General features: G+C 40.5%; 1 protein-coding gene across 2 annotated transcripts in view; it reads right to left on the bottom strand.

The window, feature by feature from the left end:
* The window catches only part of LOC111325418 (3'-5' exoribonuclease HELZ2-like), a 40,966-nt gene extending 24,302 nt beyond the window's left edge, over positions 1–16,664 (bottom strand). The window contains exons 1-17 of one of the 2 annotated variants that reach the window (XM_088735142.1): positions 16,424–16,664; positions 13,218–13,274; positions 12,274–12,313; positions 11,303–11,497; positions 10,983–11,019; positions 9,984–10,108; positions 9,285–9,347; positions 8,100–8,276; positions 7,687–7,723; positions 7,453–7,580; positions 6,570–6,662; positions 5,499–5,582; positions 4,637–4,687; positions 3,871–3,942; positions 3,712–3,769; positions 3,216–3,275; positions 2,003–2,431 (exon numbers count right to left, since the gene is read on the bottom strand). In XM_088735142.1, the coding sequence (XP_088591268.1) occupies positions 2,003–2,431; positions 3,216–3,275; positions 3,712–3,769; positions 3,871–3,942; positions 4,637–4,687; positions 5,499–5,582; positions 6,570–6,662; positions 7,453–7,580; positions 7,687–7,723; positions 8,100–8,276; positions 9,285–9,347; positions 9,984–10,108; positions 10,983–11,019; positions 11,303–11,497; positions 12,274–12,313; positions 13,218–13,231 (1,663 nt within the window). In that variant the 5' untranslated portion in view covers positions 13,232–13,274; positions 16,424–16,664. The remainder of the gene's footprint in view (positions 1–2,002; positions 2,432–3,215; positions 3,276–3,711; positions 3,770–3,870; positions 3,943–4,636; positions 4,688–5,498; positions 5,583–6,569; positions 6,663–7,452; positions 7,581–7,686; positions 7,724–8,099; positions 8,277–9,284; positions 9,348–9,983; positions 10,109–10,982; positions 11,020–11,302; positions 11,498–12,273; positions 12,314–13,217; positions 13,275–16,423) is intronic. The other variant, XM_088735141.1, reaches the window with a different exon arrangement.
* Between the last annotated feature and the right edge of the window lie 871 nt (positions 16,665–17,535).

Consider the following 17,535-nt stretch of genomic DNA (forward strand, 5'->3'; position numbering starts at 1 on the left):
CATTCAATAACCATCGTTAGGTAGCTTCTCGAGGTATCTTATTGTTTTTACATTACATAACGTCCACATAATCAATACGAAATCGTGACTGAATATTGAGATGTTTCCTGCCCTGGCGAGAAGAAGATCTGCCTCTGTTTTCAAAGTTGAAACATAGCAGTCATAAAACTTCAGGTGACTCTTGATGTTTCTTCTGCATGTTTCCATCGCCTCACATAAAGCATTTGTCGGGTTAAAAACCACTGCATCCAAAAGGCGCTCCAACAAGTTCAGAGTAGCCACCCCCTGTCATTACGTTTACACAGCTGTGCAAAAGCGCACCATGGTACAAATTAGCGACGCAGAAGTAATCTGATTGTGTGTCACACGGGAAGACGTTCATTTCATTTATGTATATCGAAAGTGCCAAGTGATTGTATCAGTTATTGCATGCTAAGCGCTTGATGTTTGGTCGTGATTCCCAGACACTTGTGCACGAACAATACCGTTTGCGTAAATCTTCTCCCATCTAATAATGTGGGAAGCGTACAGCTTTAAAAGTAGAGCAACGTTACAAGTAAAAACACAATAACATAACAAGTATACAATGTGTTCGTACACCAATCAAGATGTAAAAAATTACCAGATTAGATAACCTTTGAAAGCTTATCTGATGAAGCCTGAAACTGACATTGTCATCTGATCAGTCAATGAAAAAGAGGAGGGGGTAAATTAAGCGGAAAAAAAATCCCCCAGAAGCATTCAAGTATAATTTAAGGTTCCCAAACAAATAGTACTGAGTATGAAGGAAGAGTGCTTGTGTTTATGGTAAAGACGCTTGCCCTTGCCGCCTGTCACGCAATCCTTACAGAACATTTAGATCAGCGGAGGGCAGTTAACGGCTGCGGCGTTTGAAGCGAATACACAATCCACGTTCCTGCACTGATCAAGATGTTAAAAAATTACAGACCACTGATTAGATAAGCTTTGAAAGCTTATCTGATGAAACCTGTAAAATGTCAATAGATTAGTGAATGAAAAAGAGGAAGGGGATGAATAAAGGGAAAAATTCTCCCAAAATGTATTCAAGCATACTTCAACGTTCCCAAACGAAAAAAACTAAACAAATGTTGATCAAAGTTAACATTTTATTCAGATTGATAACGATATTTCGCTCCCGAAGCGGTTTGTTATCTTTTCCATGTGCGCATTGTTGATTTTTCACCTTCAATTGCGTGACAAGGAATGGCGCCTTTTGACCTCTGAGTCACTTTTGTTTGGGGTCCTAAAATTTCGTAGTTTGAGTAGCCCAAAACTTTTATTGGAGTTATTCGAAGAAAAAACCTTGTTCTCTCGCTGCAGTAACTTGATATAACCCCATGCCATGTACCAAGGTGCGATTTTACCCTCTCCGTTTTGCCATTCAGTTCAGTTTTTTGTCCGCCAAAATGAGTGAAATATTAGAAAAAACCAAAAACTCCCTAAAAATTTCGATTGCAATGGAATCGAACAAAGAACACTTCAGACTGTTTGTAAATACGTGTTCTTTTTATTAGGAAAATATTTGGTCACATTTGCTGATTTGTTTACTTTCAAGCGACGTTCAAATAATGGTTGTCTAAACCTCGTGAAGCTGACGTGAGAGCCACAAAATCGATTTTGCCGCCGTTCGCGAAAAATAAAAATGCAATTGAACTCAAAGTATTTTTTCTAGAAACAGTTCATCCAGACTTAAATTCTGGCAAAGTTTGGGGATTTTCGATTTTTTCATATTACGTGCCTCCGGGCGATATTTCCTCCGGGCGGGATCTGCACCGACTATCGTGAGATTATTTTAACGGTATCCAGTGATAAATTAAAATATATGAAGTTCATATATTATGAACTGCGGTATTAGATACGTATGATGCACGATCCTCGCAGTAGATAGCGCTATTTAAGCAATAGCGAAAATCAGACCTGAAAAAAAAAAATCAGGAGCCTGATAAACTGAGCCCCTCGTTTACCATAACTGGTGGCTTACCTCTCTTCCTTTCTGCTTCCCATGCTCTTCGTTCCTCTTCACTATGTGCATAGGAGCACCTCTCCCCTTGAAAACAAGGCTGCTGGAAGTGGTAGTACTTGCAAAGGCGGTAGGCGCCAAAGACAAGACGTGGTCTTTTACGAATTCCGTTGCCTGTTGCGCCTATGCTTACTCCTGCTTTTGACACGCCCTCAGTAAAGGGTTTAACTTGAGCGACTGGTTTGTTCGTTACTGAATGCGCTGGAGCAAGAGGAGGCCGTTGTACCACAGGCGATGGTTTCTGCTGCTGGTGCTTGCCTTTTGAAGATGACCGGTCTATGCTTGGAAGTTTTGAAGGGGATTGTACGGTGCTCATCGTGCAGTCCAGGCTATCGGGGCAAGTTCGAGTGCTACAGACACTGTCTGTATCGGATTCATCTTCATCATCAGCTGGTCACAGCATAGATGCAAGAGTTAAATGGATGCATAACTGCATGTACTTGCGCTTGAAATGGTGAAATCGAAGCACACCATTTCTACGGTCTTAACACTTAGTTTACTTGAAAATATCATATCATAAGGGACATAATACTACCTTCACACGGTGTGTTCATATGCCTTTCAAATACTTCATAAAAGCTCCAGGCATTGAGAAACTCGTATTTAAGCTTACTACCTTGAGATTAAACGGCGACTCATGACCGAACGCAAACGAACCCGATTTCTTCACTAAGGACCTGTCATTATCACTCCACTAGAGGAGGGGGGAGGATTTTGGTGTTTTCACAGTAAAATTTACGTGATCCTCCTGTAGTATTCTAATGATCCCCTGATTGGAAAAATGATCCCCTCTCCGTTCCCCCTGAAAACTTTTTGATCTCCACAAAATCCTCCGACACCCCACCTCCCCCCCCCCCCCCGAGTAAAGGCCAACCCAAGGCCTTCTTCTGAGCGACTGCGTTGTGACAAATTAATCCATTTGTTGCATGGCTAGAACAGGAAAATTCCTTATTGTACGATGTAAGTTTTTGCTTGTGATTGATCATGAGATATCTGCATACGAATACTGAATATTGACTTATGACAATAAACGCTAAAGCGTGGATTGGTCGTAACCTAACAGATGAGGAACTCCTCTGAATTCGAGTCGCTCAGACTTTACTAATGAGGAAACCACCGATGACATGGCTTTCTAATCTAACACACAATTAAAGGGGAAATCGTCTAGCCGCACCTCTCCGCCTGGTCTTTCTTCTTTTCTTTTTTTTCTTTTTTCCTCCTATAGGAGAAAAACCTGAAAAGATAATCAATTTCATCCTTTATTTTCCATAAACTGATTGTTCTTTTAAAACAGCTTTAAGTGTTCTCTCAGGTACAAATACAATGGCAATGATTGTGTTCAAGTTTTGACATGCCCTGCAATAGGCGTTTGAAAGTTCAAAGACAACTTTCTTATCTGTAGCTATGATTACAACTCTTTGCGTCTCGATTGGAGGGGTACCTGGATCTCCATAGAAATGAACTGCAAGTCCATTGCAAGGTTACAAAGCGCCTCATTTTAAAAGCTTGCTATGAACCGTTCATGCTCGTCGAGGAAACTTAGTCAACTCTGAGGATAACGTGTGTCGCCAAGAAATAGTAAAAATCTCACGCTTTCTAAGATTAAAAGCTGAGTGATGATTGATAGCAAAAAATGACGGTCGCTCTCTTATGAACAAATTCTTACGTACCGGGAAATTCCTCTTTGGTTTCACTTCGCTTCTCTTGTGGATTAAAATCAGCTCTTGCCTGAATAAAAACAGGACACCCAAATTGTTTAAATTTTCCACACAGATTGCTGTAGTGCTGAAAGATTAAGTGCTCCTGAGTTTTGTCATCACGTAACATACCGCATTGTCTCTGTTTTCATTTCCTTTCTTGAGTGTATTCCTTATCCAGGTCTGAGCTATTTCTTGCCGCTCCTGGATTATAAAAGACAAACTCTAACGTGTATAAAAATGTCTTCGCTTTTTTATCTGTTTAATAATTTATTACAGTGCCTGTGAAATACTTTTAGTAGTTCTTTCACTGCAGCCTTTTTTATTAGTGAATAACGGAAATTATTACACGACTCGGGCAGTCAGAGAGCCAATAACTAAAATCAACCAATCAAAATGCTCTATTGCTGGTCAATATTCGCTCAGTATTGGACCGGGCACTGTCCCGAATGGTCCCGAAAGGTCCCGAATGGTCCCGAATGATACCACACTTGTGTCCCTTTGAACTTCAGTCGTATAATAAATCAAGTATTAACCAAGCTTGCTCAGGACCGTACTGGAAGAATATCGGCCCTCGCGCTTGGTTAATTAACAATTATTCCACGAGCGCGCGTTGGATATGAGATGATAGATAGCCAACGAGGCTCGTAGCGCCGAGTTGGCTATAATCATCTCATATCCAACAAGCGCGAGTGGAATAATTGTTTTATTAAAAGCATTAAATTCAATTTTAAATTTTACTAATTTTTTTTAGCTCCCTTTTAATTTTAAGCTGACGCGTTCGCTTACCATATTTGTAGATTATGGTATAATATACCATAACGGCTAAGCCAATAAAAAGTCTCGAATTGCATTGTCCAATGATCCAGTTTTTAATGATAAGATATATATAATTTACCTTTTCTCTAATCCGCTCTTCTCGTTGCAACTCCTTTTTGTTCTTTGATGTCTAATCGCAGAGATACAGTAGATACTTTAAACAACGAACCATGCCAAGTCAACTGCTTAATTTTCTCGATCTCATTTGTTTATCAAGAGGGTCGATATTACTTTCGTCAAGAGCTAACGTCCTTAAAGGGAAACTGAAGCCTAAAATTGGTATATTGTTTGCACTCATTTCTAGTTAGCTTTAGAGGAGTAAGATAAAACGTCGACATTCATTTTCGTCCACTTCTTGTTTTTTACGAGAAAATTCTATTTGAAGTTGCCTTTTTCCCGCTTTTGGGGCTGTAAGACCGTCGGCTCAAAATAGGTCAGCAGCGGTCGTTTATGACGTCAGTGGTGGGGAACCAACTTAAGAAAAACAACTGTTACTATTTCATTTTCGTAGTTAATCCTCATTACAAGTCACGCAACTTCGATAACTCCATAACCAAACCAAATTTCTGTAGGAAGAGTACGGGTTTATTATCTTTCTTCCCCACCAGTGACGTAAGAGCGAGCTAAAATGACCGCTGACATCGCTTTTCTGAGCCGCCGTACTACGAGGCCAAAATACCACTTTAAACTATTTTTCCGAGGCGAAGTTGGGCCCAAAGACTGAAAAAACCCTCGAACATTGCTATTTCAACTGTAAGATGCAATTTTTAGGCTTCAGTTCCCCTTTAAGACAGCTATAGATCTGGCCCATACTGGCACTTACAGTATCAAAGTGTATGTTTGGGATCCCTTTGGTCAAAATTTGGGTTTAAATTCTACCATTGAATAATATATCATTCAAAAAAGCATTAATTTTCACTGGAGCAGACTTTCCAGCTCACCGTGACGTGCTTGGAGGCTCGGTATTGGGGTCGTTTGTTTCCTCTGTTAGGCTGTACTTCTTGGCTACACCATTGATCAAAGGACTTAAACAAAAAATTAGTAGAGTAATGTCAGTATCAATAACTGTTTCAACCGATACCTTAACTTAACATCTAGCATTGCCAATTGCTTCGCGACCAAACACTGTACTAAGCAATCGAAGAAAACTTCTCATATATTCTTAGCATTTGACTCATCATCTTACGGGTTTATTATGAATCACCATCATGACCAGCTACCAGTTGGCTTGTTAGCTCAGTTGGTGGAGCCCTGCACTGGCATCGCAGAGGTCATGGGTTCGAATCCAGTACAGCTCTGAATTTTTTTCAGGTCTTAATTTCACTATTACTTAAATAGATATATCTTATTAGACGTTTTGTTGTGTAGTATCGCTGAGTTTTTTTACGAGTTGTGTCGTATTTTGACGAGCCCGAAGGGGATAAGTAAAAATATAAGTAAAAATAAGTAAAAATACTCAGCGATACTACACAACAAAACGTCTAATAAGTTATTTATTATCCAACACGCCAAACTGTTGTTTCTGCGGGCGAATTTCCGCGCGGATATTTATTTACGGGGAGTGCGTGACAGAAGTATGCGAAGCGCAACGGAATTGGCGCGTTGTTGTGTTGCTGTTTCTATTTTCTTCATTAAATGAAGAAATTTTCTGGTCGTCAAGCTGTTTTTCTTCGTTCGATTCATCAAATGAAATTAGATCTATATTTGCCAGCCATTCTGACTCTTCGTCGTCGGAAATATGATTGAAATTGTCCGCCACTTTTTTTCTGTGTAACTACAATCCAATTCTTCGCTTGCGCGATGCGGGAAAACCAGTTTAACCGGTACTACAATAGACGAGTACAAATACCGCGTGATATTTGTACTCGTCTATGGCGTTTTTTGTACTCGTCTAGGTGTAGTTGGATAATAATGCCCCTCACTGCGAAGATCGTTCTCATGTGCGTTTCTGTAACTGCAGTTCAAATATATGATTCTCATATATTCTTAGCATTTCAAACTAGTTTACTTACTGATTGTGCTCGGCTTATCCCACTGGTTTGTTTATCCCCAGCCATCTCATCTCGTATCTGTCTTTCTATGATGTCAAGATCAGTATTCTGCAACTAGAAGATTAATCGATTAAAGTATTTCTAACGCAAATTGAGAGCAAACTCAAATATAAACTTATGAAGCCATTCTAAGCTTCAAACTCAAAACAGGCAAATCTCTTGAGGAACAGGCAACCACGGTCAATTGAATTCTTGTTTTTGTACAATTCACACTTTGCTCTCTCAAATTATTCTCGCCGCTCAAGGGGAAGTTATTCCTATCACTTTTTTTTTTATAAAACTTTCGACAAAATGGTTAATTAATCAACAATTAAACAACAATTTAATCAATTTCATGTTCGAGAAATCTTAAGCTTTTCTCTCCCCACTTTTTTTCCCTACAGATTTCACTTAAAGTTTTTTCTTTAAAAATTCGCGTAACCCTTGTTGTTTCCTCAGTAAAAGTTTGCGTAACACTGGTTGTTTCCTATGTTTCCATTTACGATTCTAGGGTCCGCTTTTCGAAAATCCCGTTAACTTAAGGGGCCAGCTGAAGCCATATCTTAAAATCAAAATTTTAAACATAGAGGCGCAGGTTCTGACACCCTAACCAGTCAATTTTGTTTCTTTAGCTGATAAATGTATTGTTGAATTTTTTAAAACGTTTTGAAACCCCATCTTGAATGGAAGTAGAACAGCTTAATAGGCCCGTAGAGTTACGGGACCTTCGAGAAACGGGCAGGAAACTGACGCATGGATCCATTTGCGCACGCCTTAATTTGACCGCTGTCTTCCGACCTGTGTTTAGCTCACAGCGCTGGTCATTATCTTTAGTTAATTATAGGACAAGATTAACCTGTCTCACCTCAGGATCATGAAGCATTCGCCATTCGTCGAGAAGTTCAAGAGCATTTGAAAATTCTCCACGCTTCACTTGGATTTCTATCTTTGTACGAAGAGCCGTTATACTTTCACCATTAGACAGATTAAGGGCTGATAGAACAAAATATTGACTACAAGGTTAGTCATTAGAACTGTCCCTTGCCCTACAGGGAAACCATACCATAAAATACTTCCCAGATATTCTATAAAGGCTCACCTCGATTGCAGTCTTGCGTTGCTTGTAAAAGTTTACCCTATAGACGGAAAAAGATTCCAGAATCAGAATTTTGGGAATCCTCAAGTAAAAACACTTTCTAGTATCGGGAGTTACCCACACTACTGCTGTTGGTAGCTATCAAAAATCTAAAAATTTTCACAAGTTATAGACTGATTCTACCGGGTAGGGGTGGGGAACGCTTGTCAACTCGTCTAGGGTGCACCTGGGATAAAACTACCATAGTTTTAGTCGTCAGTGCAAACAAAGAAAAGAAATTGAAAACAAAAAGCCAAAAAATGCAGAAAAACGACATTAAATTTTATCAATTTCTGATTCACTTGTAACCTGACATGTAAAAAGAACAACAGTATATGAAAACTACTACCTTTGTTTTGAGCCAAGTCTACTCTTACCTGAACGAGATAACATTGTGCCCGATATTCGAGTGCCATCTGTATTCCTTCTGCTTTAGGTGCAAGATTAACCATCTCTGTGAAGATGCTCCAAGCTAAGTCAGTTTTGCCGTTTTCAAGAAACATCGTCCCTTGCCTCATGAGGATGTCAACGGTTCTGTAGACTTGGTGTTCTCCCTGAAAGGCAAGTCATGCAATACATTGTTTGAGATCGTAAAATCCAATTTTAACTTAATAGTCTATCAAAAGTTTTCGTTCGAATGCGATAGGTTCAAGCGCGTCGCTTGACCTAGAAAGCCCTGAAAAAGACAGGGGAATATCAGATGATATTCCAGAAGGGATACTGGCCAATTTTCAAACCTCACGGGCGCCTCGATGAAAGTCTTTCAAAGATCGGAGAGCGCTTTGCTGTTGTTACCAGGAGAAAAGATAAAGGGCCGGTTATCAAAACAAAGTTTAGCCGTTGTTTAAGATAACCGCGTCCTAAACAATCCTCAATTTAGCTTGACCTTTTACCTAAACATTTATTTTTGTGAACAGTTTCAATACGGCTGAAAGCTTAGAGTGAAAGGACATTTATTTGATTACATCAACCTGCTTATAGAGAGGCGTGCTGACCTTGTGGTTGGTGCGCTCGACTCCGGGATCGAGTGGTCTGGGTTCGAGCCTTGACTGGGGACACTGTGTTGTGTTCTTGGGCAAGACACTTCAGTCTCACAGTGCCTCTCTCCCAGATGTTTAAATGGATACCAGCAAATTTAATGCTGAGGAAACTGGAGTTCAGCGCCGGCGGGATGGGTCTCTTAGCCTATGTACAGACTTTACCCCTTTTACTAAGAGAGAAAGCCTGAGGCCCACTAATTACGTAAAACTGTGGTTTGGACTAGACCTCGCGTAAATAACTGGCCCAAAAGGTTTATTCTAAAAGTCGCTCCGAAAAGTCAATATTCCTTTTCTTCAATGAGCTGTTTGTGAAAGATTTCAGTGCTACGAGCACTGCAAAAATATTTAAAGATGATTAACAAAAATGCCTCTAATTTGCTACCTCGAGAATTAAGGACCTCCTCATATTAACATTCGAACATATTTTCGCGCCAAATGGAGGCTATTGTTTACAGATCAAAATAGTTTGGTTCAAAATTAGATGTTGATCATATTACCATGAGAAGATGAAAAAGACGATACCTGTCCAAAGAGCGACTTGACCTTATTTCTTAGCCTGCGTACAGCATCTTTGTCTCTTGACTTCTGCAGATTAAAAACGGTTCGGTTAAATAGGAACGCACTTATTGTCGCTTATTTTTCTTTACCTCCGCCACACTTTTTTTCCAGGTGGGAGCTTGTTGTAATGACGTTAACCTTGGGAGATCTAAGAGATTTCTTTAAATGGTCAGGTTTGTGTAGGAACGATTCAGGAGCCACACGAATCCATGTGGCAAGCGAAACACAATTTATCCCTCAGTTTGACATATTTTGGAGTATGCCACCACTCAACTGGTAACTGACAGCTGATTCCCCTCTCATTGGCAGTGAATTGGTGGTCGATTTTCCATAGTTCTCTTTTTACACTCTGTTGTCGACAACTGATCCCCTCTCCGGTCTCCCTGAAAACCGTGTGATTCCCACCAAGCCCCCACCCCTCCCCTTGGCTGGTTTCTAAAGGGTTCGCTTCGGCACCGCACTGAGAGAATTTTAAGAATTCTGTACGAGTCGAAATGATCTTCGTAAGAAGAGAGTAAAGCCTGAAAAAAAATAAATCCGGGTATCAATGGAGATTAAATCCATGCTTTCCGGATGCCAGTGAACACCTTAGCCACCTGAGCACCGATATCACATAAAGGAACCTGATTTGATACCCTGTGAAATTAATGAACAAAAAGTTACCTTGGAATCGAGAAATTCATAGACGATAGCATGTATAAAGGCTTTTTGCACCTCTCCTTGCAATTCTAGAGCTCGTAACCTCAGAAAAGCTACATGTTCGTTTCCGCAACCAATCAAGGTTTCGCCTTGCAAACAAAACGATAAACGAATAGTTAATAAATATACTTAGTATGATTTCAGAGCTGAACAAAGAGTTTCCAGCAATCTGGTTGGTCGAGCGGTTCCTTATGTGACGCTATATAAACCGCTCCGCGCAGTTTATATAAAATGTTAAACTAAATGTTAATAAATGTTACTAAAATGTTATGATTTTAGAAATTTCTCTGTTGTTCAGCTCTGAAATCATACTAAAACAATTATTCGCCTCCACTTCGTCTCGGGGATTATTCGACGATATTCACCTCGCCTTCGGCGAATAATTGTTAAATAATAATCTATCATATCAAAACATTTGTTATCTGTCTTTTTCATTTCAAGTTCAAATTAAAGATAATCAGTGGACAGGTGACAGCGGAATCGACAATTGAGTATTGCTAGAATATGTTGGGCGTTATCGTCAGAAGAGCGATTATAACATAACCAAAGCAAAGCGCGCGCTCTGATTGGTCAATTCAGCGTCCTCCATTTGCCCATGGGTGTACGCTGCTGACGTGCGCAAATGCAAAGACCATTTTTCCGCGCGCGCTTGTTTTTTTCTGGTCACGTAAGATTTGTCAAATAAAAGGGAACTCTTTTGCTACAATGTATCAATGTTATGTTATAAAACATATGGTAAACACCACAACGTACACCATTGAGTTATGGATGCACTTGGAAGGTTTGCTAAGCACTCAAGAAGCTAAAGTCGCTCTCGGCTATCGCCTCGAGCGACTCTTACGCTTCTTTCGTGCTTAGCAACCTCCCGCGCGCATCCATAACTCAATAGTGTATGCTGTGTTGTTTACCATTTGTTAATTGGGAACAACTGTCTTATCCTAAGACGCAACTTAAAGTACTTACAAACATCGCAGTCTTGTAAAACATGTTGCACATAACTCTGAAACGAGAACAAATTATCATCATGTTTGATATGGGATGAAGTGATCCTTGACCAATCAGAAAGCGCGCATGTCTTTAAGCATATCTCACTATTATTGCTCAAGTGATCATAGAGATGCGCGCAATCTGATTGGTGGATAATTACTTTCTAATTACATCGCACGATTTGTTCATATTACTGAAGCACTCATTGTGAATAGTTATTTTAATAGTTTGGTCTTTAAAAATGCTAATGGCTCATGGTCATTCACGTAATACAAGCAAGATTCAGACAAAATTACCAAACGAAGTAAACACTCAGCTCGCTTGCACAGAATATTGGCCACCCGTTCGGCAGACGTGGGAACTTGAAGACGTTCAGCAGCCGCAGTGTAAAGCGCAGCTGCGGCACGATAGTCTTTGGTTTCCAAAAGCTTATCAGCATTTTTTAGTGTTTCCTCATGGTTCGTTGATACAAGGGTTGAGAGGAGCAAATCCTATCGTGAAAAAAAAAATGTACGCTATTCATATGCTGCCCAGATAAGACAGATATAACAATGAGGTTTTTCTCCTAAAGCTGTCATGTTTCGAAAGGATACTTATCAAGGACGTTTTATCAGGATCATGTATCAAGTTAGCATTTTTACATGAGCTATACCTTGCAACCTGCTCTGAGTTAAAGACGTGAGGCTTTTTGAAGAAGACCCACACATATCCAAAGGTGACCGAAGACTTCCAAGCGCACTCCTAAGACTTTCAAGGACCTTACTGATGTATACAAACTTCTAACAAGCTTTTTCACCAGGCTTGAGAAACCAGTCGGCCTGCTTAACACGGGTTTGAGTACAAAGTTTGAATCCAGTGACGTAAAAATCGCGAGTAGGCAGGCAAATTTAAACTCTTCACAATTTCGGCGACAAGTCTCCCCGCCAAGTCATTTGCGGTAACACTCTTCGAGCCCCACAAATTTTGCTTTGACATGTTCCAATTTCGAAATCTGGCAATAAATTTTGGAATTTCAAGGAAAAACTTTTAATTTACGTTCACTTCTCAGAAAAAACTTTCTTAAAGAATTTTGCTAATCTAAATGCGACCTAACCAAATAACCGGAAATATTTCCGAAACTTCTACAAGATTTGCATCGGTTACATACCTTCAGTTACCCTAATTTCCTCCATTTTGTAATCTATCGTAACAAGCTTTAGTATATGCGTTTCAACGGGGTTCAGGGTCGAAGTATAATAATCAGTAAAAATACACTAATTTTACTGACCTGTGGTATTGGAAACGGCAAGGCATTAATCGACACAAAACTGAAAATGATTTCAAATTGGTTCCTATCAATGATACAAATTGACTACCTACTGGAGGAAAATATACAACTTTAGGAGTAGATCCCCATTCTCAGGGTGGCTCCTCTTTCTCTCCTCTTTCTCTCCTCTTTCTCTCCTCTTTCTCTCCTCTTTCTCTCCTCTTTCTCTCCTCTTTCTCTCCTCTTTCTCTCCTCTTTCTCTCCTCTTTCTCTCCTCTTTCTCTCCTCTTTCTCTCCTCTTTCTCTCCTCTTTCTCTCCTCTTTCTCTCCTCTTTCTCTCCTCTTTCTCTCCTCTTTCTCTCCTCTTTCTCTCCTCTTTCTCTCCCCTTTCTCTCCTCTTTCTCTCCCCTTTCTCTCCTCTTTCTCTCCTCTTTCTCTCCTCTTTCTCTCCTCTTTCTCTCCTCTTTCTCTCCTCTTTCTCTCCTCTTTCTCTCCTCTTTCTCTCCTCTTTCCCTCCTCTTTCTCTCCTCTTTCTCTCCTCTTTCTCTCCTCTTTCTCTCCTCTCCTCTCCCACCACTTCTACCGCATCAGAGAAGGGAATTTACCGGAATCTAATTTTCATTACCCCCAAAAATATCAAAACCAAAATGTAGGCCTAAACCCAAAGTAATTCCACCCGTCCACTTACAGCTAGAAAAATGAACCAATAAAAACATGCAACCTGCCTGAAGCGCGGGAAAATGCGAGGACCAAGTCGCGCTTCGTGTTGGTTCTACAACTAATCCGTCGACAGAATACCAAACATTTTCTAAACTAATCACAAAGCAAAGTTTAACGAACAGATGGAATCTCAGATTCCGTTCGATTAGTCAACTGAAAATGTCCTCTAGGCTAAACATCCTCCGCGCGCTGAAAGCAGTTTACTGTAGAAGACTCAAACATCATTTGTGGATATTGTACAATACCTTTGGCAGGCCATGTGGGATTCTAAGCCTGACAAAAAGCTGGAATATTGTGAAGACCTGAAAAGGAGTACAATACAGAAAGGCTAATTTAGAGAGGGACTATCGGAACAGTTCTAAAGGGAGGTTAAGTTCCGCTGAACGCTTCAAATTAGAAAAAATACCCACCGGATACTCAAGCTATACTGTCCTCAACCAACGGAAACTATTTCCCACAGAAAACAATACCACGAAATGAAAACCTAATAAGAAGGAGTGTGTTCTTTTGATAGTGCAATCTGAGCGTGCAGACGACGCTATTCCTGAGATCGATTGTTGTCACGCGGTCATCGTAAACTGCGGTTCTGGGGACCACGAAATCACGACGGCGACGACAAAGAGGACGTACGTGGGTTTTAAAAAGTTGTACAATTCTAAGCTGTCCACTGCAAAATATCAAGGCAAAATCGCCAAACTTTGCGTGGTCCGATGACGGAGATTTAGACAGAGAATTATCACACGTTAAGGTTATATTTAGAACTCCACAGTGCAGCCCTATGTTATTCTGAGGTTGAGGTGCTGCGCCGTAAGAGAGTGAAATATCTCTAGCCATTCGCAAAATTCTAAATGAGTTAGTTAAGCATTTTTTTGATCGAAGTCTTCCTTGGGGTTACCTTTCTGATGGTACGTTTCGAGAATCTCAGCGGAAGTCATCGTCAGAGAGGGAAAAAAAGTTGTTGTCAATTTAAGTCCGATTACCGTTAACATGTTCGTTCATCACCACTATCCTTGGGTTTCACCCACGTGACCAATACCTTAGCAACGGTTAATATCCGCCATCTTGGTGTCCCTCGAGCGTAAACAAACCGTATCTAACGAAGAGTTCATGTGAGAAAGAAGGGATGGTTTTATGCATTATTGTTGGCTGTTCGAGCAAAAGTGGAAAGCATAAAGACTAAGGATTTTTTCGTATAATAATTTAATAATTTTATTATCTCTATAGCGCAAAATTCATTATATATACGAACTAATACGCTATACCTAAGATCATCACAAATCAAGGGGAAGAACAGGAGGAACTAGAAGTTGTTGTATGGTTCGAGGCTTGCGGCTGTTGTAGATCTTCGATTTTTTGGTCGAGCTTTTCTTTGAGCTTCTTAGCCGATGAAAAATCGATGTCTTTAGCCCTCGCATACGGCACTTCATTGACCTATGTCGGCAAAATCCATGAGCATTTTACCTGAGTGCAAGTAAGATTGGGGTGTCACGAAAACTCACACCCCGAAAACTCAGACCTCAGACCTCAGACCCCGAAAACTCAGACTCCTCGAAAATTCAAGAGATAAACTCGACTCATGATCACTCCTGGTAATCCCGCGTGTATTTTGACCTTTTGGGTCTTAATCCAACTGAAGCAGCAAAAGCAAGGCCGCAAGTTGCACGTTTCGCAAAATCGTCCGATGGTTGAGTATTAAAACATTTTAGAGTGACACAAGACTTCATTTAGCTTAGATTTACCTCCATATTTCCCGTTAATTTTGAACTTTTCATTCACAGTTAACGGGATCAAATGCGCTCGCTCCAACATCAAAGTATTAAAATGTGGCGTGATTTTGACGAGCCGAAAGGGACGTTTGTTTACCTTTTTGTACTTCGTTGCACAGATCCTTGTTGTCGCTCTGTTAAAATTCTTAAAAATTTCGCGATAATAATGGATACAAACAGAGACTCGGCCCACCAGTCCCAAAACGAAGACAATTTTGCGACCCTTGGGCTAGAGTTCTTAAATGAGGCAGAAAGAGAAAAACAACGCGAAAGAAGACTCGGCATCAGCGCCGACACGATTCGCTTCACTGAAGAATCACTCTTGATATTGTTGTCCGTCTTTCGCGTCGGATTTGTTGCATTGTTCCACCGGTTATATTATAAAAAAAATTGGTTCATGCTTTATGCTATGCACTATCGAATTATGGAGCACTTCGAAAGCTTGGAGAACACTTCGAGGGACCTGAGTTTTCGGTGTCTGAGTTTTCGTGACACCCAGCGAGCTTGCCATGAATTCTAGTAGTTGCCTCAAACATAAATAAAACACTTGCGACATGTGAGCATGACTCAGCCAGTCCAGCTTTGCATCCCAAGCAATGGGCTGACAAAATAGTCCCATCGTTTTCGGAAATGACCCAAATGTTCACTAAAGGATCATTCATATGCTGTGAATGCCAAACTCGTGCTCTCACGGTATACTTGCCGGCGATTACTTTGCCTACAACTGAGGTTACAAATCCCGACACCATTTGATTAAACGCCTCTAGACTCTTGAACGCCTTGAACTGCTTCTTGGTGTAGAAGCTGGTCTCAAGAACGAGGTAACTCAGCAAGTCCGACGCTTCCAAAGGAGGCAAGCATTTTGGACTGAACTTCTCGGCTGGTATGCTTGCAAAGTCAACCCCAATGACCGAGATCTTTTGCAATCATCTTTCCTTCCAACTCTCTAAGCTTTCGGCATACTCAGAGAGCACTGGGATACCTTAAGATGAATGCCGGATACTTTTATCGCTTTTTTCTGTCTGGATATTCATGTAGTTGGCGAAATAATACGGCGATAAGAGAGAGGGCTTCACTATAGAAATCGACTAATTATTCATAAATTTGACACCCGAGGGACACCGACATGGCGGACACTAACTTCAGCAAAGCTTGTGACGTCACCTGAAACCCAACCATAGTGCTTCTCGCAACAACACTATCCCAGACGGTCAGACCACAAGATAAAATGTTACACCGACAGGTTCGAGGCTAACTGCTCTGCAAAGATGCTCCCCTCAGAATGAATTAACAAGTTATAGAATTGTAAATTATCACAGTTTCATCATTGTTTGTTATGACTCTTGCAGAAATTTGTCGATTGAGTTACCAAAATTTCTGGGCCTTGCATACAGGAGAGGTGTTTCAGTCAAATCATTCTAGAAGCTGTGTTATTTTATCCGAATATTAAACGGAATGTGTGAATACTCACAAAACAATAGTTTGGCATCGTGACAATAATTGAAAGCTGCCTGAAGCCCGTTGCGACAGAACTCACGCGAGAATTCATGCTAAGTATAATTCCAGCCGATTGTGAAATGCCAAGTAAACATTTCCTCATTCTGCTCTTGCGTTCGAAAACCCATTTTGAATAGCAACGGATGACATAAGTTAAAGACATTTCAGTTCCCGTACAAAACACTTACCTTTAAAATATTGCTATTATTCACCCGTGTGTTGGACAAAATATTCTGTTTCGGATATCTCGGCAAGCGGGCGACAACGAGTGCTCACCGGTCGCTAAGTGATTTATCAAGACTTCTAACGCGGCTGCAGTATTTGAAGAGACTGCGGGCTAAGTTAACATTAAATTTCAGCCCGTTTGCTACTCACGAGGCTACAGCTACAAACTTTTGTTGTTTTCTGAAATAAAATATGCAGATGTTGAACATTTGCGACCTTCTGGTCATGGCGTGGTGCATGCGTCACGGTTGATGACTCCCGGAAATAAAAATGCTACGGAAAACACATCGGCGCACAATTATTTGAAGTCGCAAAAAGATTTTTAATGACGTTAAATGAGCGCAGCACTGACAAAAAGCTGACCAAAAGTCTTCATCAAATTGTGCCCGCTAAGTAATTATCATCTTTATACCGAATTCAAATAAAAGGAAATAAGAGATCAATTAATTCGCCTTTTCAACAACCTGTTCAGTACTAAAACTAGCTGTTTAAACAGCATTGATTGCAACATTCCCAAAACTGAAACTTATTTGCCATCAGAAAAAAATCCTCCATGAACGACCTCAGGAGGAGCACAGTTAAGAGAGGGTACTGGGTACTAGCTATGGAAGGAAGTGAGCAGCTAGCAGCTGTCGCCATATTTCCCAGTAAGAGGCGCACGCGAATGACAGCTAAATTGGTGATGTTGGATTTTTACACGCACGTTATGAAAAACTATATCTTCAGAACATGACAGCTGATATAAGTATGGGCAGGCATTCTGCTTCTTTCTTGAAGGTAGTTCTGCTTCTTTCTTGGGGTAGTTCTTTCCAGTGATTTATCTTGGAAACCCCACGTACTGTCTGTTGTTGCAAGATCGAACAGATTATTGGGCTTACTCAAGCGGACATTTGGATCTCACTCTAGGGCTCTATTTACTGGTTATAGATCCATGATCCGTCCAATACTCGAGTACGCTTGTCAAGTGTGGAATCCTCACCAAGCATATCTCATTGAAAAACTTGAATGCGTGCAAAGGAACGTTACAAGATGGATCATTGATAAAGACACTCCGTATGAAGACCGACTGAAATCC

Source organism: Stylophora pistillata, chromosome 10, assembly GCF_964205215.1.
Source record: "Stylophora pistillata chromosome 10, jaStyPist1.2, whole genome shotgun sequence".
Lineage (NCBI taxonomy): Eukaryota > Metazoa > Cnidaria > Anthozoa > Scleractinia > Pocilloporidae > Stylophora > Stylophora pistillata.